This window comes from Telopea speciosissima, chromosome 10, assembly GCF_018873765.1.
Source record: "Telopea speciosissima isolate NSW1024214 ecotype Mountain lineage chromosome 10, Tspe_v1, whole genome shotgun sequence".
In the NCBI taxonomy this organism is placed as follows: Eukaryota; Viridiplantae; Streptophyta; class Magnoliopsida; order Proteales; family Proteaceae; genus Telopea; species Telopea speciosissima.
Window position 1 is genome coordinate 47,284,240 of NC_057925.1, and position 24,234 is coordinate 47,308,473.

The following is a 24,234-nucleotide window of genomic DNA, read 5'->3' on the forward strand; positions in this document are numbered from 1 at the left end:
AATCCATAAACAAGTTTAAGATCGTCGAACCGGTCCTCAATCTCTATAGGAGTAGTGGGTAGCTTCAGATGCTTTCTGGTAGAAGGATTCGACAAGAATACGATCAATTCCTTACAGTTGGATATACAGAGTAACCTAAATCCTAAAGGAGGGAGCCCTCCCTCTCCCTCATGGGCTAAGATCATTGGATAATGTTTGGATACACCCATTGCACACCACAACCCAATCCAGGCCAAAGTCCAGCAGGTTGGCTAACAATCATATGCCCTGTTAGTTTTGGAGTTTAAAATTTTTTTTTTCTTTTGAAGATTTTAAGAAATTGCATTAAGAGCAAATCAAAGTACAGCAATCCGAAAAGGATCCACAAAATCTATTAACAGACTTAGATAGTCTAGCCCTATTTGCCAAAATATGAGCTGACCTCACTACATCCCGGTCCACTTTTTTAATTACAATATTATCGAAAGAACTGTACAAAGACACTATGTCAAAAAGGAGATGAAAGAATCTCCATGGCCAGTTCACATATTGATCGTTTTGGAGCCAAAAAGCTAAATTTGTCGAATCAGTCCACACAGTCAAGTGCTTGATGTCTTTTTCTTTCGTTGATCGGATGCCTTGTGCGATTGCTTGTCCTTCTGCTTCATCTGCATTTTCTACAAATTCATAATCATAAGTGACTAAGAGTGAATCCCCAGTGATATATAGAATAGATGCCCATCCTCCTTCCTTTGAGTCCAACAGAAAACTACTATCAGTTAGTAGAATATGACTATCCGATTAGTCCACAATTTTGAGAGATAAATTCTGGTAGGTAATGCATTATGACTACATTTCCAGAGAAACATCTTGAATCTTGGGTGAATTTTCAACTTCCAAATAAAACTCCAAAAACCTGGTTGAGGGTTAACAATAAGATGATTGGTTAATGGAAAACCCAATGCCAGTTTGGAAGCTGCCAATTTGGTAGAGAATAGGCCTGATTTAGAGAAGGGGCAGAATAAAAATATCTTGAGTGAGAGAGGCAGACAATTTAACTTTAAGGATGTTATTCACAATCTCCAAAGGAATGATGGAAGAAAGTACAGGAACATTCCAGTTTCTAAGAGGGTCACGCAGTTCGGAAACTAGAGAGTAGGAAGGATTACATTGCAAAGTGGAAGGAATAAAAAAGGAAGGGAGAGAGGGGATCCAGGATCAGTCCAAATATTAATATCATTACCATTTCCAATACGCCAACAAATTAAATTTTTAAAATGATTTCTAATTTTCAAAATTTGCCTCCAGAAAGCATAATAGTTTTTGGGACTAGGAGCATGGATGAAATGATAGTTCCTAAAATATTTAACCTGTTAGTTTTGGAGTTTAGCTTGGCTATTGAAGGTTTTACTCTTAGGGTGAAAGACTTTTTTCTTAATTCCTGATTTGACCAATCACAAATCAATCAATATTATTAGGGTTTTTGTTAAATGCCCCCTAAAATTGCCCATTTGTCCAAAGGCCCCCTTATAACTTTTCTAATTGTAAACTTTCCCCTATTTTCAAAACATTGTAACAATTTAATCCCTGTCATTAGTCTTGAACATTATGTGTAAACGGATTGACTTTTTTGACTAGTCTTAGACCATTCTACCCTTAAAAGTGTAGAATGACCAAAATGACCCTCTGATAAAACTCATTTAAACTAAGAATAAAATGACAAAAATGTCCCACTGATAAAAAACCATCTAAATAAAGAATAAAATGACCAAAATGCCCTCATCTTCCCCAAATTGTTTAGGGTTTGAATTGTTTAGGGTTTGAAACTCAAATCAAACCCTAAACCATTTGGGGAAGATGAACCCTAAAATCGAAACCCTATAATCACCCTTCAATCCAATCGTAATTTCTTCTGCAAATCAAAAATTTGATGAGAGATGGTACCGAATCCAAGCTTTACATCTTTTTTTTATTTTAAATTCATCAGTTGTTTCTATTTATTTTTATTTAGATAAAAAATGTTTGGCTTTGGCGATCAATGGATCTGATTCGTATGGCCTTGTTTAATCTCTCGAAGTGTTTAAGTAATTTAGTCTGCCTTCCAGAGTGGTTTTTCAAATAAATATGATCATGTGAGGAGAAAACTAGAACAGTTTTTATTCAGCTTTATTTCTGTAAAGCTTTATAAAACATACTCAGAAGTCCAACTCTTCTTACGATTCCAAACGCCATACATGAACGATACCATGACTGGGGAAATGGGAAACCACAAGAGAATTCAGGTCAATGAAGGATTAGAATAGAAAAGAAGGACTAAGAGGTAAAACTCTTGGGAATCCGCCGGAATGATAGACGGTAGAAAGAGTTCTCAATTTGAGTAGACCATCTTCTGATGATAAAAGTAACGACATTCTGATCGCTTTCGAGAAGGAATGTTCAAACAATAGTTGACCGAGCCTGAAGTTGACTTCTCAGGCTGCTTACGTATCCCGAATAAATCAGGAATCAGGTCGGACGTAGTTCCTACCACAGATGATATGCTAGTGTCAAAATCTTGATAGTTAAGTTCCATCATAGCCGAGTGAGTTCGAAGCTACCGAAGAAAATCTCACTGCATCTAGCTTAAGAGGACTTTCTTAGGTTGTAATGGGGCTTACGATTTGGCTTCAAAAGAAGGTAAAATGCTTAAAGTACACAACCAGAGTCTACTTGGAATTTGACAACTTTTGGTACCAAGTGTCCTTTTTTGTGAGGGCTTCATCTTTCTTGCCCCTACTAGGTTAAGCCCTCAAAGATGTTTATGGGCTTGACGCAGTAGACCTTCATGGGCCGAGACCTGGGCCGTCTATTTTATATTATTATTATTATTATTATTACTATTATTACTATTTATTTTTGGTGTCCAAGACAGGGATTGTCGGTACTCCATGTATCGTCATCACCAGGGTGGGTGACAAAAATCAGGTTTCCACACATACTCACATAAACCTTTGAAGAGACTTGATTGGAAGCCTTGAAAGTATGTCCCCATTGGGACCTCAGGGAGGTTCTTGGTTGGCAATGCCACTTATTTTAGAATCTTCTTCTTGTCCTCCGTCATGGCAACAGACCAGGGAGGTTTTTCCCTTCCATTTCAATCAATTAACTTTCCTCATACGTGATGTGGACGGGTAGGGATAGGGCTTGGAAGGGGTTCAAAACATGAGGATTTAAAATTTTTTTTTCCTTGAACATCAGCGGCAATAAGGATTGGACGCTGAAATGGAACAGAGGTGCGGAGAGTCTTGATTACTATGTTGGAAGAAGAAAAAGAAGAAGAATAGACAAATTTTAAGGATGAGGAAATGGAAAATTGAAAGAAACTTAGAACAATGGTAAACGATTATCAGTTATATAGATCTGAAGAAAAAGAGATGAAAGCCAGTGCTTGACTGCTTGTGTGTTTTCACTTAGGCTTGCAGATGAATCGACCCCACTATGGAAAGTCAAACCCAGAAAAAGAAGATTTGTTTTGTAATTCTTAAAATCTCACCAACAAAAATCCTCACCAGTAAAGGTAACAAACAAAAGCTTTACAAGAATTGCTCAACCCAAAATATAAAGAGCATCCTACTGCACAAGGCTCCCTTGGAGCAATTCTATGCAACTTCTCTTGCACATTCTCAGATAGATGACCCATCCCGCACCACAAAAAAGGTCAGCTTCTCCTTCATAAATTTTCCATACAAAGGAATACAGGACAACAGATAAAACTCAAAACAAGCCTACTCCAGACTACTTAAGGTTTGGTTTCAAGAATTCTATTCCTGCAGCCCATCTATGTATGCAAGGAAAAATCTACAATTAGCCTATATAAGTAGCCAGCTTTCCTCTCTCCACACCACATAATGCCAATTTAGCAAATAAATAATATACAAATTTTACTATGTTCACCAAGGAGTTCTTATAAGTGCAGCTTCTCCCCTCTAATGTGTCATCTAAGAAAGGAAAATAGGCATTTTTCCAAAAGCCCTTTGAACAACCAAATTAAATGGAAAATGGAAAAAGAATGTATACAAAAGCATGACTCATTCTTATCCAAGTAACTTAAATTTGATTCACTTGGAAATATCTCAAGTAATTACAATTGCTTAAATTATCTATTACTTTTCACATCACCCAAGTACATGAGTAGCAAAGGCGATCAACTTTTGGTAAGATATCATCAACTAGAATTTTGCCACAAACATGCGACGGCCACCAATTCAAGTCTTCACCCTACTCTTCCTTCAATTTGAAGGCAAGCAATTTAAAACTTGATGCAAAAATGGAAGACTCTTCCATTGGAGTTTTTGAGATGAAACAATAATTATTCAGGACGCAAGTTTGCAAATACACAAAAAAAAAAAAAAAAAAAAAGAGGAAACAATTGTAAATATATATTGGAATAGGAACTTGAAGTGTAAATCTTCTCTACCAATTACAATTGAATAATTAATATTATATTATATTATTACCACCTCTGTTTTCCTTATTCTTTCTTTTCTTCTTTTTCAGATCCATCTTTGGCATCGAGTGAAACGAGACTCCCAATGCAGATCTCTGTTTCCCCTGTTTCCCCTGTTTCAATCAGACTATTCCTAGCACTTCTTATAGTCTCTGTTTCAATCGTATGATCAGGAAAACAAATCCTAAGATTCTTAAACGTTCCTCTACGAGGATCATAGAGAACCAGAAATTGGGGATCATTCAGGAACTATGATCCCTGGAGTATAATTATACCCTTCTTTGAATAGCATACAGGCCTGATGATGTTGTACAAAAGATCTGAAGGAAGTTTAAACGAAAACTGTTTCATCCAAGAGTCTTTCACCCCATATTCTTTCATCACCCAAATCTCAACACGGACATTGAAGAAGTCTCGGAGTATACAGAGTTGTTCTCCTACAACCCCGATAATCATCGTATAAATCAAATCGTCCTCCTCAAAATTGGGCATTGGCAACTATCCAAACTCCTCATTTTTAAGGTCTAAGAAAATGACAAACCTGTATCCTGTCTCGCGACATACATTCCAATGAAGAACAGAATTTGCCAGAACCCCATATTCGAAATTACTCCTGAGGAGAAAGGGCATGTTTGCGGGCATGTCTGCGATCCTTCTCCATGAGTTGGTGCTAAGTGTGTAGATCTTCACCTCCGTATGATCAACTCCTTCCTGTACAATCCTTACCAACTTGTAATCGTCGGTTACAGGATCGTAACCAAATCCGTATCCAAAGTAATACATGGTTTTCATGGGAAACTCTATAGGTGTAGTAGGCAGCTTCTTCTGCCTTCTTATACAAGGATTCCAGAGGAATATTATTTCCTCCAAAGAGTTTTGATAAGAACAGACTAAGGTATACTTGGATATACAGAGTAAGCCGTTGCAAGAATCCAAAAATTTGGTTTGGTAAATTGGAGACTTGAGTGGATGATCGAGTTCTATCACCTTTTGTTGTTCGCCAGAATTTAGGTCGATAGAATGAAGTTTTTTGTAGTCTGAGAAAATAAGGCTGAGGTTGTTATTAGTTGCAAGGGATCGGTTGAGGTGAATTTTGATGAAACCAGGATCAGTTATAAGAACACACCAGAGTTTGGATACACACCTGAACCTTAAAAGAGACTTGACTGGAAGCCTTGAAAGTATATCCACGATAAGATGATCAGGGAGATTCATGGATGGCATGGCAAACTGTTCGCGTATCTTCTTGTTCTTGACGTCCGCCATGGCTAGGGAAGTTTTTTCTGCGGAAGACATTGGATCCTTTTGCTTTATGCATTACGGACTCGCATCCGTTTCCGTTTCTTACTGTTCTTACTATTTTTCTTTTGGGGGCGGTTTTCGTACACGGTCTTGTATAAGAGGAATCTTTTACACTGGATTTTCGTAATCATCAGATCAAATTATTTTAATCTGAACCGTCCAAGAATAAAGTAATGATATATACTTTTCTTTTAACGGTTACCTTTCGGTTACTCTCTCAAATATGTCTCTACAAGAATTTGTATTTATCCTCTACCAAAAAAAAAAAACGACTGTATTTATCAACAATGTGAAAAAAAAAGGAAAAACAATTCGATCTCCTTCTCTTCTCTCTCTTCTCTGTCCCCCTTCTCTATCTCTTCGGCCTTCCTTCTTCCCATTGTTCAACGATTCTTCTCTTCGGCCTTCCTTCTTCCCATTGTGCCTTCCTTCTTCCCATTGTGCGATTTCAGAATCGTTGAACCCGAAAGAGATTTTCAACCAAAAAAAAAATCTGAAGGAGTTTTAAAAGCCACACAAAAAATATTCAATAATCCAAAATAAATTTAAGAAATAAAATTATCTAAGAAAAGACATGGATTTGGATATGTATCTGTTTTCATCCATTAATTCAAAAGTTTAAGAGATCTCTGTTTTAAATCCTACACACAGTTTTATCGTCCATGCCTTTGCCCTCTGCCACAGAGAGTTGTAAATACAATTACCTACAACAGCCCCATCTCCCCAACCCCTTCCCGATTCCAACAGTAACGACATATTCTCCTTTTATCATCCCTGCTGTAAACCTGTAACAGTGAACAAACAAACAAGTAAACAAAAACCCTTGACTTCCACAGCAAAACATTCGACTCTCATTCTCATCCAATTACTTGACCCTAAACCAGATTACCTCTTCAATTTTCATTGAAAATCACCCCATCCATTTGAATTTAAAAAAAAAAATAAAACCACTGTAACCAGCAATTTGTTAACCAGTGAAAATGGGGGAAAGGGGTATGAAACGTTTTCCTAAACCATTTTTCGCATATCTGTTGTATGTGGTTCTTACGGTTTGAGATCTAAGGAATTGGGTTACAATGATCTTTTGACTTTTTTTTTTCTTCTTCTGAGGTTATTTTATTCCCTCATGGCGGTTTGTCGCAGTGGATGGTTGATGTCTCGAAGATCGATAGACAACACTTGTCCGGCGGCCCTGTTTTTTTTCCTCTGAAACTTCGTTTAACCCCTTCTAAGGTTCGATCCAGTGAAAAGAAAAAAAAAAAAAAAAAAAAAAAGGAGAAACGGCAAAGAGAAGAGAGCCAGAGACAAAACCAAGAGAGATAAGAAGAACAATCGAACATGGAGTTCTCCTCGTCAGCCTTCTCTAGTTGCAGAGAACGAAACAGAGGAAGAAGGAATTTGTTTCGATTTTTTTTTTTTTTTAATTATTATCGATAAATACAAAAGTCTTTTACAAGTATTTGAAAAATATTGAAAGATAACCGTATAAGAGTTATCTACAATTATTTTATTCTTGGACGGTTCAGATTAAAACACTTTAATCTGATGGTTACTAAAAACCAATGTAAAAGATTCCTCTTATACACGATCGTGCATGAAACTTTTAACCTTTTCTTTTTTTTTCTTTTTTCCCATTGTTCACTCTCTTATTGGAATCCAACCCATGCAAAAGACTCCACTATCGAATACGAAACTAAAACCGTCATTATTAATAATACTAATAATAATAATATTATAGGAGAAAAAACTCTACTTGATCTTATAAGTGGGGTATATTCCACTCAGCTAACCTCATATTCATCGAATTAGAATTATGCATTAATAACCATTTATTCATTTTAGGTATTAAAAAAGTACTTGATTTAATTTAATAATGGGTTAATAATATTTTAATATTATAAAAATATTGGTTGAATGGGTTACAAGTTTAGATTAGGGGGAAAATGAATAATCGAAATCCGTTTTCGAATTCGTGTCCGTTTAGCACTATCTGAATCCGTCCGAAAGCTAAACGAATGCGGATACGAATAGGCTATAGTAATCCAAAAAGCTATATTTACATGTAAATGGATAAAATATCCAATCCGAATCCGTGTTCGTATCCGTTTTACACTATTTGAATCCGTCCGAAAGTTAATCAGATGCTGATGCGGATATAGCACTATCCGAGCCGAATCCAATCCATTTACATCTACCAAAACGGTCCAAAAGTAAATTGGTTAACAATTACGGGAGAAAATCTCTCCTATTCTCTCCCATAAAATTAAGGCAATCAAAAAACACTCCCTTAATTAAATAAGGTAGATATAATCACACCTTCTCTCTTGCTTGGTGAATCCACAAAATCTCAAAACGTATCTTGCTATTCTTTTTTTTTTCAAAAAAACCTCCTTTATTCTCAACAATCTCTCTCTCTCTCTCTCTCTCTCTAGGGTAAACGATCCCGATCGATACAGATCGGTATCTGCTGAGATCAATATTGATTTCTATCCGATCCTATATTAGTGGATCGATACGGACAAGGATAAAAATGTACAAAAAAATCTAATTTTTGAACAACAAAGTGTAAACCTAATCAATAAATCAATTCGGATCGGTATCGACTGAGACCAATACCAATTTCTGGCCAATCCCGTATCGGTGGGACAGTACAAGCAAGGGTATAAATATATTAAAAAAAAAAAAAAAACTTTTTAAGAAAATAGGGTAACCTAACCGATGCAATCCAATACATATCGTTTCAGATCAATATCGGTGGAGATGGAGATCGATATCGATTCCCGGCCAATCCTATATTGGGGAATCAGTACGGACAAGGATGAAAAATGCAAATTTTTTTTAAAGAAAACCTAACCGATCCTGATCAGCACGGATCGGTATCTATTGAGACCGATACCGATTCTTAGCCGAACACATATCGATGGATTAGTACAGATAAGGGTAAAAATATTTAAAAAAATCTAACCAATGCAGACCGATCCATGTCAGTCGGCATCGGTTAGGTTTACCCTGTTTTCTTTTTAAAAAAAATTAGATTTTTTTTACATTTTTACCATTGTCCGTATCGATCCACAGATACGGTATCAGCTAGGAATTGGTATCAATCTCCATCTCCACCGATACTGATCCGGGACGGTATTTATCGAACTGCATCAGTTAAGTTACCCTTTTCTGTTAAAAAAAAATTAGTTTTTTTATAATATATTTTTACCCTAGTCTATACTAAGCCAGCGATACAAGATCGGGTAGGAATCGGTATCGGTCTCTATCGGTTAGGTTTACCCTTTTTTTTGTTCAAAAATTAGATTTTTTATTTACATTTTCGCTCTTGTCTGTACCAACCCACCGATACGGGATCGGCCAGGAATCAATTGGAGAGAGAGATCATTGAGAATAAAGAAAGATTTTTTGAAAAAATAATTAAAAAAAAGCAAGAAACGTTTTGAGATTTTGTGGATTCAGCAAGAGAGAGAGAGGGTCAGAGGGGAGATATCATTGAGAATAAAGAAGTATTTTTTGATAAAAAAATAAAAAAAAGAGCAAGTAGAAGAGATAGATAGAGAATGATAATATCTACCTTATTTAATTAAGTTTTTTTTTTTTATTGCCTTAATTTTATGAGAGATGATAGGAGAGATTACTTTTGGTAAATCTAAACTTGTAACCCATCTAACCAAGATTTCAATAAGATTAACGTATTATTAATCTATTATTAAATTAAGTCAAATATTTTTTAAATACCTAAAATGAATCAATGGTCATTAATGCATGATTCTAATCGGATGAATATGAGATTAGCTGTGCAAAATATACACTCCCTACAAGACCAAGTAGAGTTCTTTCTCTCTAATAATATTTTCTATTTCACTCTACATACTCTTTGAGAGGAAATTGGGAAACGCAAGACATGCCTCTCACCACCCCTTATTACTTCTAGCCCTTGATTGGCTCACTTTCCCTTATTATCTTGTCCAACAAAAATTTTAAATATGTGCAGGATTTTCATGCGATCTTATGTTTTGGTTTTCGATCTTCTCCAAAATTTCTTTTTCTTTATTTCTTCATCTAATTGAAGAATAAGAAAATGGGAAAATAATCTTTGTCATAGAGCATGGTACATGCGTCATTCCCTGACCAATGAGAGAATGCGTATGGGCATCGAATAGAAAGGGCGTGGTGATCATTTCACACTCCCCTGTGTCCAGGTGCAAGTACACACTCTTGGGCAGAGAACACTTTCATTAAGAAAATTTTTCTTTTGCTTTCTATTTTAATACATCTTATTCTGGAGAAATTTTCACGTACCTCTTCTGAGATATCACGTAATTATAAAAACACCCGTCAGTTCTGGGAAATTTCATGTTCCCCCTACTTTTCTAAAAAGTTAACACATGCACCCATTCCGTTAGTATAGGACTAACAACGTTAAAATCAATGGTGTTTCTGAAGCACCATGATTGGAGAGAGAGAAGAAAATTAACCCTAAAGGAAGGATACCTGCAAGACAACTCATCTTCCCTTTTTTCAAACCCTAAACGATTTGGGGAAGATGAGTTGCAGGTTTTTTCTCTTTTATTCCCTTTACCCATTGATTTTAACGTTGTTAGTCGTACACTAACGGAATGGGGGCAAGTGTTAACTTTTTAGAAAAGTAGGGGGCATGCAAAATTTTCCAAAACTGACGGGTGTTTTTGTAATTACGTGATACCTCAGGGGAGGTACGTGAAAAATTTTCTAAAAATAAAATTTATTAAAATAGAAAGCGAAGGAAAAAAGTTTTCTTAATGAAATTGTTCTCTGTCCGAGAGTGTGCACATGAGCCTTGACACAGGGGAGTTTGAAATGACCACCACACCCTTTCTGGCCGATGCCCATACGTACTCTCTCATTGGTCAGGACATTGACGCATGTACCACGCTCCCAGATAGAGATCATTTTCCCATTTTCTTATTCTTCAATTAGATGAAAAAACAAAGAAAAAGAAATTTTGGAGAAGAAAACCCAAACATAAGATAAAAAGCTAAATGATGCAAGAGTCACAAAGCAGATGGGGAGCATAGCCATTGCACTCCTATTTTCTCTCATATTCAATTGCATGACCCATTTTGCATTGCACAATGTCTTGTAATTTCCATGGTTCAGAAATGTTCAAATAAGTGAATGTCACTCTTATTGTTGTAGGTCCAACTCAAAACCTTAACACATTAGATGAAAAGAGTTCCTCAAGTATATGAAGGCATCACGGACCTGAGCAAACCGATGTGGAATTATCTCTCTATGATACATCTCAACACTTATTGCTAGAATAGAATTGGTGTATTTATATTGGATTGCATTGACACTGATCATTCTAATTGATTTAGAAACACTGAAATATTTGACGAATACTCAACTGAACCTTTGAAGAGACTTGACACGGTTTATGTGTCTTCTTTATGGGTCTTTAGCTCAAATTGATAGAGCACTTAAAACATGAGCATGTTCCAAGGGGATGGTGAGTCAGGTGAGTTCTAATATCAAAGATAAGTATGTTGAATATATTTCAACTCATACAAGATGAGGTGAAATTTAGCTGCAATAGTACATGAAGTGACGTTTAATATCTGAAGTAGTCCCTTTTCAAAATGAGAGGAACAAACCTGAGTTTCACTGATAAATCATAGATGAAACTCATGGTGCTGCTGCTATTGGAATTTGATTTCTTGAGGGCTTTTTTCCCCTTGGTTCTTTAAAATTCTGGTTGAAGAAGTCCTTCAACCGAATTTGCAGCAACAGCATGAAACAAAAGCCCATTAGTTTGCAGCACTTACTACACCTGCTGACTCCATTGATGTTGTCATTAAATATTTTATGACATTCCAACAAAAGCTAGTTCAGAGATCTACAAGTACCCATATTTGAGTGGGCTGTGGGAAACAGAGGAACTTGCTATATATATATATATATATACTAAAAGGTCAAAGTTTGTTATCATATCTATTCAATAAAATAAAAAGAAAATTAATAAATTTTGGGGTGCTGTTCTCTATGCCGCAGCATAGACTGCGTCCAGGCACATGGAGGTAGGGCGCAATGATCATCCTGTTTCCCTGAGTGGCAGGCCCATGTACCTGGACTCAGTTTGCACCGTGGCCCAGAAAACATTCTTCCTAAATTTTAGATCAAGAAAGGTAGAAAACGCCACCACAACTTTTACTGATTGTGAAAACTAAAAAACAATTACAATCTAATGTGGGGGACTAGAGCCTACCGTAAGTACAAGCTTCTTACATAATTGAGATAGTAAAAAGAAAAAAAAGTAGACAGAGAAAAGAAGAGAGGTGATGGTGGAGGAGAGGCATACAGAATAAGGTTTGTCATCTCGTTTTCTTTTTCTGTTTCTTGGCATTGAGTGGAACAAGACACCCCAGTCCCAATGCAGATCTCAAGACTCCCAACACACATCTGTTTTTTGTCTTTTCTACTTCGTCTTCTTTTTGTTTATGCTTCTTGGCATTGAGTGGAACGAGACTCCCAACGCAAAACAATCTGGAATGTTAATAAACCTAAGCTTACTAGCTCTTTGACTACGGGGATCATACATGAACAGTGCTGTAAAATTCTTTTCGAGTAAAACTTCCCCATTCTTTAAAAAACATATAGGTTTTAAGCCGTAATCCAAATAACCTTTTGTACGGATTGAGAACTGTTTCTCCCAAGAGTCTCTCACGCCGTAATCTTTCATCACCCAAATCTCAACACGTTTACCACTGTAGATGTGACAGAGCAGACAGAGTTGTCCTTGGAGAACACAGATGTCAAACTCTGGCATTTCACCGTCCACAAATTGAGGCAGTAGCACCTCTCCATACTCTTCATCTTGAAGATCAAAGGAACCGATAATAGTGGAGCAAGTGTCAAGATCCCTGTTCCGAATTCCAATCCAATGAAGAGCAGAATTTGCAAGAACCCCACAATTCTCATTACCCATGATGAGAGAGAAAGGCAGATCCGCGATTCTTTTCCATAAGTTGGTTTTAAGTGAGTAGACTTGCACCTCTGAAATAAAATAGTCATATTCGGACAGTGCAATTCTTACAAGCTTGTAATCATCGGTGATGGGATCGTAACCAAATCCATAAACAAATTCAAAATCATGAGAACAGTCATTAATCTCTATAGGAGTATTAGGTATCTTATGATGCCTTATGATGCCTTCTAGTAGAAGGATTCCAAAAGAATACGGGAAAGTCTATATCATCGGCTATACAGAGTAAGCCATTGCAAGCACCCCATATTCTAGATGAACATTCTAGAAAGTCAGGCTGATGATGATCGAGTGTTACCAACAGTTGTTGTTCGGAAGCAACATCTAAGTCGAAAGAGCAGATTGAATCAAAAGAGTAGAGATGATCAGTAACAAAAATGAGGCTGTTCTCGTGGTTATTTCTTGCAAGGGATCGGTTGAGATGCATTTTGACGAAAGCAGGATTAATTATAAGAGCACACCAGGGTTTGCATACGCACTTGAATCTTAGAAGAGACTTGACTGGAAGCCTGGAAAGTATCTCCACAATGATGTCCTCGGGAAGATTGTTCTTAGTTTCCATTGCCTCTTCTTCGCTTAGCTCTTTGACATCCGCCATCGCTATGGACTGGAATGGAGAGAGAAATATGAATAGGAAACACAACACTCATGTTTTGAACCCTTCCGAGCCTCACCCCTACCCCACGGCACCAACAATAAAGAAGATGAGAAACGTTAGTGAATATTGACGGATATCGAGTTCTTTTCTTTTTTTTTTTTTTTTTTTTTTGGGGTAAACACGGATATTGAGGTTTCCTTACCTCTAATTCGGATTTCCTTTAAGAGTCTCCCATTCTTTATAAACTTTTATTTATATAAGGTATGTATATCACATTCTTTATAAATTTCTATTTATATTAGGCATATATATTACAGGATTTTATCCTTTCAAGCGCGGTATACACTTAGAATCTAACTGTAAAAATATGGGTAGCAACGTCTTTTGATCTTCTAAAGTATTTGGTGGACGGTTGGATTCTCAAGTGCATATATCACATGCCATATCATGCCTTCCTTAAATAGAAGTTTACAAGGAATGGGAGATTGCTTGGAAAGACTGAATTAGAGGTTTGCCCAATAAGACATTCAACCGCTGAACTGATCCAATACACACCGGGCCCGCACTGGCACATATCCTGACACGCCCCAAGCAGCCTAGCGGCCTCTTGGATGCTAATTGAACACTCCCTAAGCGGGGTGTTTGCTAGAGAGGAACCGGATCCCAGGAATATATAGAAAAGAAGTAAACAAAATAAGTAACGGAACACATGGCACTTAAGTAGCGTAGTTGGAATAACTCCTCTCTCCATTGGCCGCCCAACAGAAGGAGCCCTCCATCAAGGGATAAGGTGATTGAGTAGTGTTTGGGTACGCCCATTACACACCACAACCCAACCCAGGCCAAAGTCCTGCCGGCTAACAATCATATGCCCTATTGGTTTTGCAGTTTAGCTTGGCTATTGGATTTGGAGGCTTTATTTTTAATTTGAGGGTTCTCTGAGCTAGTGGTATTAGTATAGGGGATCTACAAACCAGGGCATGTTTTGGCAATTTATCAGGAAGAGAGAGGAGCTGCTAACGTAGCCCACCCACACTGGTTCTAGCTAATTTCGAGCTGATTTGGATTGGAATTGATGGACATGGATCTTGAGCTAGTGGTATAGGGGAACGCATCGATCGAGATCAGTTTTGACCATTTCTCAATAGTGTGAGGAGAGAAGACTTGGTCTTAGTCCACCTACGAAAAGGAATGTAAACGGATACCCAAAAATTTGAATTTGATTCGCATTCGTATTCATTTAGGGATATCCGTAGCCATTTAGGGATATCCAAATTTTTATTCGAATAATCCAGAAAAAAATTATCTGATTGAAATACATAGGGAGCTAATGATATAGAGGGTTTTTGAAGATTCAAAAGGCCGGTTCTAAAGAATGAGGAAATGAGAATTATGAGACTAGAACATTTGAGAGTGAATTGTATTCGCTGTTTTGGGGGGGGGGGAGGAAGGTCTGGGTTACGCAAGTCAAAAATGTAAACGAATAGTCAAAAATCCGAATTCAATTCGCATCAGTATCCATTTAGGGATATTTGTATCTAGGCAAGAAATATCCGGATTCGACCACATCCGATCCGTATCTGATCCGTTTACATCCCTACCCACGATGACAGCTCAAAGAGGCTTTTCCCTTATTTTTATAATCAGATTGATGTTCGAAATCACCTCAATTTAAGTAAATTTTTACCTGATTGGACTAATCACAATCAACCATTGTGGAGAAAACTTAAGGCATGTTTTTATAAATCGGATTGGATTTGAGAGTATCACCAATTAAGACCTAGAACTACTGACCCCTGATTCCTATTCACCTCTCCCAATATCTGAGTGAAAAACCGTTTTAAGTCTTGCCAATTTCTATCTTATTTGGATTGGATTGCGAATTTCTATCTTACAATGAGATTCAATGGTTAACATTACATATTGACTGAGAAAAACTCTAGAAATTCTTTTCCACTTTCTTGTTAGTTATTCCAAGCATAAGTACAATGTATTGATTTTTGTATCAAGGTAACTCGATTATTGTTTTGAGGAGTCTTGATGATATCTTCAAGAGTCTTCATTTGTCTTCAAGAAAGTGGGTGTCACATCATCATCCACTAGGGTACATCAAGAGACATTGTATAGATTTTTCATTTAGTCTTCATTGATGATCCAGTGTTCTTGGACTTGAATTGGTCCTTAACAAAGAACCTGTCCTATTTGGGCTAGTTTTGTGATATGGTCTTCAAAATGTGGGTTGGGCCTACATCATTCCCCTTTTGTTGGAAAGAATTCGTCCTCGAATTCTTATCCCATGCTTCATTGATGCAAATTTCGCTGGGGTCAAATGGAAACATAAGGATTTTCCATTTGTAAAACATCTTCCAAAGGCAGGAAGATCAATTGAAATAAAACTAATGCTTCGGTAAAGTAGCACAATTAAGTCCTCATCCATGTTGCTAATTGCAACTTGTCCTTTCCTGCTATCGAGCATAGGGGTCATGTCATCTTTGGAGAGTACGAGAGCATCAAAAGAATTGTACTCCTCAACTTGGTATCCTACAAAAGAAATATAAAAACCTCGGAAAAAAACTGCAATTGAAACTGTTGTAAGAGCTGGTTCAAGCAAGTTGGAAGCACCAAGTGCGACTGGTTCGTTATCCAACTATTCATCGAACACCGGGGGTATGCTCCAATCAATGAATGGGGCAAAACGAGTAGCTGAAATCTTATTCATCCTCTCCCCAAAAGCTCTGATACCAAAAAAAACAGGCCTCACCTAGGCTACTTGAACAAAGGATCGGGAGAATGATAGATCAAACAATTACAAAAGGCTAAACAAGATAGATTCGCACTCTGTCAATAAAATGATACTAACTCTCGACTCACAATTCGGTTTGGGGTAATTCAAATTAAGGATTTGAAATAATAGAATGGGATACAACTTTTATGAAGAAAGTTTCTCCAGATTCGCAATGTAGGTTATCTGAAATTGTATTACAAATGATGACAATTGCAAGAATATGAAAGTAACTTGAATGGAGTGAAGGGTAGAGTTACTTACTTCTCTTCTAGGATGCAAATCAAATCGAATGGTGGCCTACAACTCTTTTAGAATGTAGGTAAACAACAAAATTCCTACTCTTCTAGGAAGGAGAGAAACTTCTCAAGATTTCTTAGTTGAATTCTTCAAGGTTCATAAAGGAAAACTCATCATGGTTCTAACAACATGCTCAAAGCAATTTCCATTCAAAACTCAAGCTCTATTACAAATAAGATAAGTAGGACTTTTATAGGTAAAGGAAAAGAAAATCTAAAAGTTCCTACGACATCTTGACCGTCCATTTACAATTAGATTCAATGGTTAATATTACATATTGACTTAGAAAAACTCTAGAAATTCTTTTCCACTTTCTTGTTGGTTGTTCCAAGCATAAGTACAATGTATTGATTTTTATATCAAGGTACCTCGGTTATTGTTTTAAAGAGTCTTGATGCTATATTCAATAGTCTTCATTTGTCTTCAAGAAAGTGGGTGTCACGTCATCATCCACTAGGTACATCAAGAGACATTGTAGAGATTCTCCATTAGCAAGACTAATCTTAGACTGGTTCTCTTTTGATCTGGTGTTCTTGGACTTAAGGTGGTTCTTAACTAAGAACCAACCTTGTTTGGGCTAGTTTTGTGATAGGGTCTTCAAGATATGGGCTGGGCTTGCATCAACAAGGTTGTCTTTTGTTATAAGAACTTGCCTACATATTTTTTTTAAGTAGACTCACCTCATTCAAGGCCCACCTTAAATCTTCATCTAGATTTTTGTCACAATGTACTCTTTCTATACATGCAATTTAAAGACTATCATAAACAAACATGATATTGTACTTGGGTTGTACATGGGTGAAGATTCTCTATGGATGTTACATAAGAGATCATTTAGATAAGAAACCAGAACACGATTTTATAATTTCTATCATAGGGCGCAAAGGGCCTTAATAGTAACACGATTGTTCGTGTTTGATACAAGCAAATAATGACAAATCTCCCTACAGAAACATAAATATCGAATTCAATTTTGGCTAAAGAACATCAGAGATTCAGAATGTGATGCGTTGATCATCTTTCAATATGTATTCTTCAAAAGAAGATAGTGGCTAATTAGGCTCTGGTGAAAATCAATAAGATCTTATAATTCTATACATGTATAATTCAAGCAATGGCGCATTGTCCTTCACAAGTTGTATCTTCACGTTCCTTTTTAGGGTGAATGAAAAATATATTCACAGCCCAGAAAAACTCCCCCAACCCCCCCCCCCCCAAAACAAATGGGAAAGAATAAGGAAAAAGAATAAAAATTATAAGGAGAAATCTCTTTAACAAAACAAAGGCCTACAACCGAATCAACCGACATCCCAAGACAGCCTGACACCTGAGCCAATCTGAAAAAACCTAAACCTTCATAAGGCATATACGTTTTTTCTTTTAAAGGTGTGATAAATCTAGGATATAGAATTTTTTCTACAATTATGCAAACACCACTATAAGTCATTTATCAAATCTTAAGAGACTTGGATATCGATTCTGAATTATCATACGTTATTGGAGGAAATTAATTACAAAACAAGTAGATTTTGTTTTACACTTACTTTGGCTTGTAACTTACTTGTTTTGTAATTTATTTTCTTATCTCGTAGATCTAGGAAATAAACTCATTGTTTAATCCTAGAATGACTAGTAGATGAACTTTCTATCAACCCAGTGGGTTTCGTTGGTCTTTTCTTCATTCATGTGTGTCATTAGTTGGCATATCTATGTTTTAAAAGACAGATTTTTTTTCCATTATCACTGAATATAAAGGACATATTCGATGCAATAAGTTACCAGATACTATGGATGAATTAGAATATGCAACGAAGAGCAAATCATAAAAGATTTTTTCCATTTTAATTAAATGAGGCATATCTATGCTTTAATAAAATATTTTTTTTCCATTATCACTGAATACAAATGAAAGATTTGATGCCATAAGTTACCAAATACTGTGGATGGATTAGAATATGTAACGAAGAGCAAATCAAAAAAGATTTTTTTTTTCCATTTTAATTAAACATGATAGAATTTTCTTAGTTTTGCAAGACAACTCAACTTTATGAAGGCCAAGAACGGAGACTGGTACTCCAAATTCTGGTTACAACTTCGACATCTTTCTTAATTTTATTGCTTTTCATTTTAGAAGTTGAGAATCTTGGTTACGTACAATGTATTTTCCCCTTGGATATTATGTACGACATTGGAGTTTACATATTATGTCATGCATATGAACCATTTAAAAGGAATTGGCTCCATTGACCAATAATGTTACACATTGACATTTGAGCTTGTGGGTTGGGTCGAGGTTCAATTAAGACTTCAAAGCGATTTTTTTTTATACAATGATTTCAGAGACTGTTAATATTAGTTGGATGAGCTCAGCTTAAAACCCCAGTTGATAATAAATAATGAATCAGCTCATGAAGCAAAGTAACTTTTGGATGTAACATAAGATCAGATCTCAAATCTTGAAAAAAAAACCAGAGTATTGCAATGAGAAGACCCTTCCGCAAGCTTCAATATGCAAAAATTTGAATCCAAACACAATCCATAGAAAGAAGGGGACCTAGTTTATCATCATAACCATCAGCTAGGGACTAAGATTAGTACCAAGCAGCATAGCTTGCTGCAACCCTCAAACGAAGAATCTTTTTAGACTGTCAAGACCAGATAAAAAAATTGAGATTGATTAATGAAAGAGCTCTGATACCACGTAATTTTTTAAGAACTAGGGAAACCAAAACCAAAGAAGTGAGAAGCGAGAGATGGGAGAAACTGAGAGCTGAAAGTAGAATGGTTTTTCGACAGAAGATGTCTCTACTATCGTCATAGCCTGATTATTTATAATAATAATTGTTGAAAATTACATAGTCCAATGTAAATGCTAAAACATAAACATATTAATAAAGTAATTAATTCCTAAAATAATACTAGTTACAATAGGAAAGAAAATCTAGAGTATCGTAGACTAAACCCAAACTTGTACTCCCATATTCCCACGGTTTGGAGCTCCATGGATTCCCAACCGAGATACACATAAGCTAACAACCTCAAATAGTCTAACACTAAATGAACTAATTATGATCTAATTTTAATTACATATTAAACAATGAAAATGATAGTTGGATTAAAATTTAGCAACTGTGCCAAGTAGTAAAATTGAGTGCATTAAAAATATTCCAACCGTCTAAAAATAAAAAAGTGTGAAGATTTCTTTCCATTAATAACATCCTAAAATTTAGGGTATTATAACATTTTGTGTTTGCCTGAGTCTTTTTAAAAATTGTAACTTTTGTCCAAAAATGTAAGACATTTAAGTATAAAACAGGCAAACAAAACCATGTGCTCTCTCTCTCTCTCCACCTAAAGCCATACCCTCTCTCCTCGTCCCCTCTATCTATAAAAGCAACATTTGTTCTCTGTGCTGTATTGTCTTCTTCCTATTTCTCCCCCATTGTTTGTTCAAGAATATCTTTCTCACCACACCCTTGTAGCTATCAAGATTAAAAAAAAAATGGATTATCAAAGAGTCTTGATAGCCCAATCAAGCAGTACTAAACCCATTCGTGCGGGTATGCGGGTTTTGGCTGTGGATAATGATGCAACATATCTTAAGCTTGTTAATGAAATGCTACAAGCACTTCAATATGAAGGTATTTCTTGAAGTTTTCATGCTTTTTTTGTTTGCTAACATAGTGTTTTGTTTAGTTTTTTGGTATATGGTTCTTCAGTTATTACTAGGCTCATTTGACATATCTCTTTCTATTTCATTGTGGGAGGTAATCGTGGAAGGTCATCAAAGTTGTATTCTATGCATTGATACCTATTTTATTATTGAAAGACATAAACACCTCCACCTCTATGTTTTTTCTCTCCACCACCCCCCCCTTTTTTTTTGTGAATCTAAGAAGCAAATACCCTAGGCTTCCATATGGTCTAGGCTTATAAAGTAGCAGTTTGTACACTATGTTTTATGTTTTTGTTGTAGGTCTAATTGGGGAATGCCATGTTTATGGATACTTGTGGGTTTTTTAAAAAAAAATTATCTATGCTCTTTGGGAAGACATAGAGGTTTTAAGCATATGGAGTTTAAATAGTTCTATATCTTTCATGTATTGGTTTTCCATTGTTTCATGTTGATTGTAAAGTTTTCATCTTAAGGGAGCTAAAAGGAGCTGTCATGAAGAACAACTACAGATCTACTCTTCAAGTTTTGAAAATAGTTGAGCAATATTAGAAATTATACAAATAGTACTTCTTCCTTAAAGATTTTACATTGTGTTCCATTTGTAGTTGTCCCTATTAAATGTGCATCTGATGCTTTGGCCATTCTTCGGGAAAGACAAGGAGGATTTGATATCATTCTAATGGATCTTGACATGCCTGAGATGCATGGAATTGCCCTCCTTGAGAGAGTTGAGGTTGAATTTAAGATACCTGTTGTTAGTAAGTTTTTTCCCCCCTTACTTGTTACTGTTGAAATTATTTATCCACCCGTGTCCCCTTTTGGATAGTCCGCTTTAGAGCTCCTGTTTGATAAACATATTGTTTCCTCCCTTTCTTATAAGGTCGGCCTTTTAGAGAAAATGATTCCAACATGGTATCAAAGCAGGCAGGGGTCACGGTATCGAATTCCCCTGGGAGGAAACATTTATCCACCCTTGTCCTCCTTTGGATAGTCTGCCGTGTTAGAGCTCCTGTTTGATATACAAATTGTTTCCTCCCTTTCCTATAAGGTCGGCCTTTTAGAGGAAGCGGTTCCAACAGTTACATTATTATTTTTTTTAATTTAAGGACTAAGATCTAACTTTTTAATCCAGTGATGTCTGCCAATGATAAAGAAGTTGTTGCGTTAAGATGTTTGGAAAGTGGCGCTTCATTTTATCTTACAAAACCTTTAACTACAAGTGATCTAAGTAACCTTTGGCAGTATGTATACCTGAAGAAACGCAATGAAAACATGGTAATTGAGCAAATAGAGACTGTTAAAGAAGATAACATCACACAAAATATGTCAAGGGTAGATTGGAAGAAGAATGGGATTCACAACAAATTCTTGAATGCCATCAACCAAATAGGTCTTCATAGTAAGAAGTTTCTTTCTTAAGAGTTCAAAGCATCTCACTCATTTTTGTATGTCATATTGCGTTGGATTGTTTACACTAACCTTTTTTGTGGTAATATTTTTCTTTTCTAGATGCTGTTCCAACCAGCATACTTGGGTTAATGAATACCCCTGGATTAACTAGAGAACAGGTTGCCAGTCATTTACAGGTATGCTACTCCTCATTGCTATTCTAGTTGCAAAATATGTGTGTGTGTGAGAGAGAGAGAGAGAGAGAGAGAGAGAGAGAGAGAGAACAATAGGAAAAGTGCCCAAATAAGGCAATTTGGGTGAAGGTCTATGGTGGCGGTTGCCAAGGACCACCACGAAAGGTGCTTTATAAATGTGCTTGGGGGTGCATATATAGCCATAATTTCCTATAACCGTGGCTATTAATAACCATATAGTTGCAGTTATTACAACCCGACATCGTATATATATATATATACCGATAGAACCATGGTTTATTAAAAACCGCCGCTAAATACCCCATGACCCTCCCCCTACGAAGGTCCCACGAAGTGGCGGGAGCATATTTAGTGGTAGTTATTAACATCCATGGCCATGTATATATATATATATATCTTTGTGTGTGTGTGTGTGTGTCCTACAACACAAGCTGCGCTCCCGGCACAGAGAACATTTTCCCATATTATAATGAGGAAAAGACTCTTTATAGTCGCGATAGATATAACTGCAGTCATATCTGCACTAGAGAGACAGAGAGAGAGTTTTGAATCAATTACCACCCTGTACTTTAGAAAATAAAACCCTAATAATAATTATGTCATATTAATGTTTTAATTGGGTAACATAGTGTCATGTTAGGAAACTTGTATACTATTATTACATAGTAATATGACATCATTATGATTAGAGTTCTTTCTTCAACATATCAAAATAGGGATTGTATACTGTTTAAAATCTTGTTCATTGCATATATTTGTGAGGCTTTCTATATAGAATATGAATTAGTGATTTTTTCTATTGATCTATGGTGCAGAAATATCGCAAACATTTGAGACTAATGAAAGAATTAGCAAGTCAATCAAGTAAAACAGCACAACTAGGAGATCCAAATTCCCTTACAAAAAGAAACCAAAGAAAGCAGAAGGAACCTTTGGTTGATCATGGCTTCAACACACCTAGCTTGCCTAGTGACAACATTCAAAATGTCAGAAACATGCCATCAAACAATCTTAATCAGAATCCAAGCTTTAGCAATACCAATAATGGCACTGCAAACTTGTCTGGATTTAACCAGATGCCCATTGGTCATGGGCCACCAAATGGTAACAATTGTGGCTACAGTAGGATGGATGAGATTCGAAATGGAAAAAGGCCTCTAGGGTTAGCTTCTTCTACTGGTTTAATGCCTCAAGGGTTAGCTCCTTCTGGTGGGTTGGTGCCTCAGGGACCAATTCCTTCTAGTGGTTTAATGCCTCAAGGGTCATCTCATTCTGATTATCCTTCTCAAGGGTTAAATTATTCTACTAGTTTAATGCCTCAAGGTTTAGCTCCTCCTGGTGGGTTGGTGCCTCAGAGATCAATTTCTTCTAGTGGATTTGCAAGCACTAATCCATTTTCACCGCCACCGCCACAACTACAACAACATGACATTGAAGTTGGAGAAGAAGTTAATAGCAGATTAGAGTTACGTATGGAAAACAATTCCTCATTCGGAAACTTCTCATTTGGGCCATCATTTGATGGAGATTATCTTTGTGATATGTTCATGCCAATAGGTCAATCACCTAATCAGGTAAGTCTCTAATGCTCATTTCATTCCACAAATTTTCTTGTGTATTTAGTTGGTACCATTTTGATATGTTGGTCTTTGTTTGCAGATAGAAGATAGAAGTTTGTGGAGAAGTAATGGATCTTGACTTCAATTTCAACGACTGTCATATGGACAATGACAATCGATCAGTACGGAAGCCGCCATGATGCAGATTCTATATTTATTAGTTTAATTTGGCTTCCATATTGTCCTTTAGTTTAGATTCATACTTGAACAAATACATTTATGCTTTGCAAGTAGGATAGAGTAATAGTCTTTGTTGATGGCATTGCCGAAGGTAGAGGCCTCTTCTTATTCTTATATTGTAGTTTTTTCGTCAAGGTATGCCTGGACGTTAATCCTGTATAATTTTATTTTTTTTTTAATATTAAATCTTGCTGATCGTTAGCAAAAAAGAGTAACAGTATTTGTAATTGGGATATCGGGATATTTGTTATCTTTCTTGTTCATTTCAATGGCTTCTGAAAATCTAACTTGTGTGTGTGATAGCCAGCACTTGAACAACATACGGCTTAAGAATTTAGCCATTCCCTTAGGTCTCATTAAATTTTTAAGATGGATAGAAGAAATGATCATAACTGCTAAATAAAATGTAAGAGAACAATGGACTTCTATACTACCAACAGCAGTTTTTTGGTGAGATCTTACTGCCAACAACTTGGAAAGGACTATATACAATGCGTTTGTTAAAGTTTCTATACATGTATAATTCATGCAATGGTGCATTGTCCTTCACTAGTTGTACCTTCACGAAAAAAATATATTCAACGAACCCAGAAAAAAAAATATATAAGGAGAAATCTCTTTAACAAAACAAAGGCCTACAATCGAATCAAGCTGCATCCAACCTAAACCTTCAAGTTCTTA

General features: G+C 36.2%; 1 protein-coding gene and 2 long non-coding RNA genes across 3 annotated transcripts; all 3 read left to right on the top strand.

Moving 5' to 3' along the window:
• The first annotated feature begins 5,501 nt into the window (after positions 1 to 5,501).
• On the top strand, positions 5,502 to 13,305 carry LOC122643977. The gene is made up of 2 exons (XR_006330205.1): positions 5,502 to 5,551; positions 13,216 to 13,305. It is a non-coding gene; the product is annotated as an uncharacterized LOC122643977 (long non-coding RNA).
• A 7,432-nt stretch (positions 13,306 to 20,737) lies between these two features.
• LOC122644183 lies at positions 20,738 to 21,406 on the top strand. Its single transcript, XR_006330245.1, has 2 exons — positions 20,738 to 20,908; positions 21,283 to 21,406. It is a non-coding gene; the product is annotated as an uncharacterized LOC122644183 (long non-coding RNA).
• Positions 21,407 to 21,422: 16 nt separating this feature from the next.
• On the top strand, positions 21,423 to 23,452 carry LOC122643660 (two-component response regulator ARR2-like). The gene is made up of 4 exons (XM_043837262.1): positions 21,423 to 21,549; positions 21,660 to 21,736; positions 22,570 to 23,328; positions 23,414 to 23,452. The coding sequence occupies exons 1-4, from the start codon at positions 21,423 to 21,425 to the stop codon at positions 23,450 to 23,452; spliced, it is 1,002 nt and encodes a 333-aa protein (XP_043693197.1).
• Positions 23,453 to 24,234: the final 782 nt, after the last annotated feature.

What these genes read in the sequence shown, in the direction of transcription:
- LOC122643660 (XM_043837262.1), top strand. Translation starts at nt 21,423, where the DNA reads ATGGTAATTGAGCAAATAGAGACTGTTAAAGAAGATAACATCACACAA. An exon ending in CAACCAAATAGGTCTTCATA is followed by an intron (nt 21,550 to 21,659) that starts GTAAGAAGTTTC and finishes TTTCTTTTCTAG; the next exon opens with ATGCTGTTCCAACCAGCATA. An exon ending in TAGGTCAATCACCTAATCAG is followed by an intron (nt 23,329 to 23,413) that starts GTAAGTCTCTAA and finishes CTTTGTTTGCAG; the next exon opens with ATAGAAGATAGAAGTTTGTG.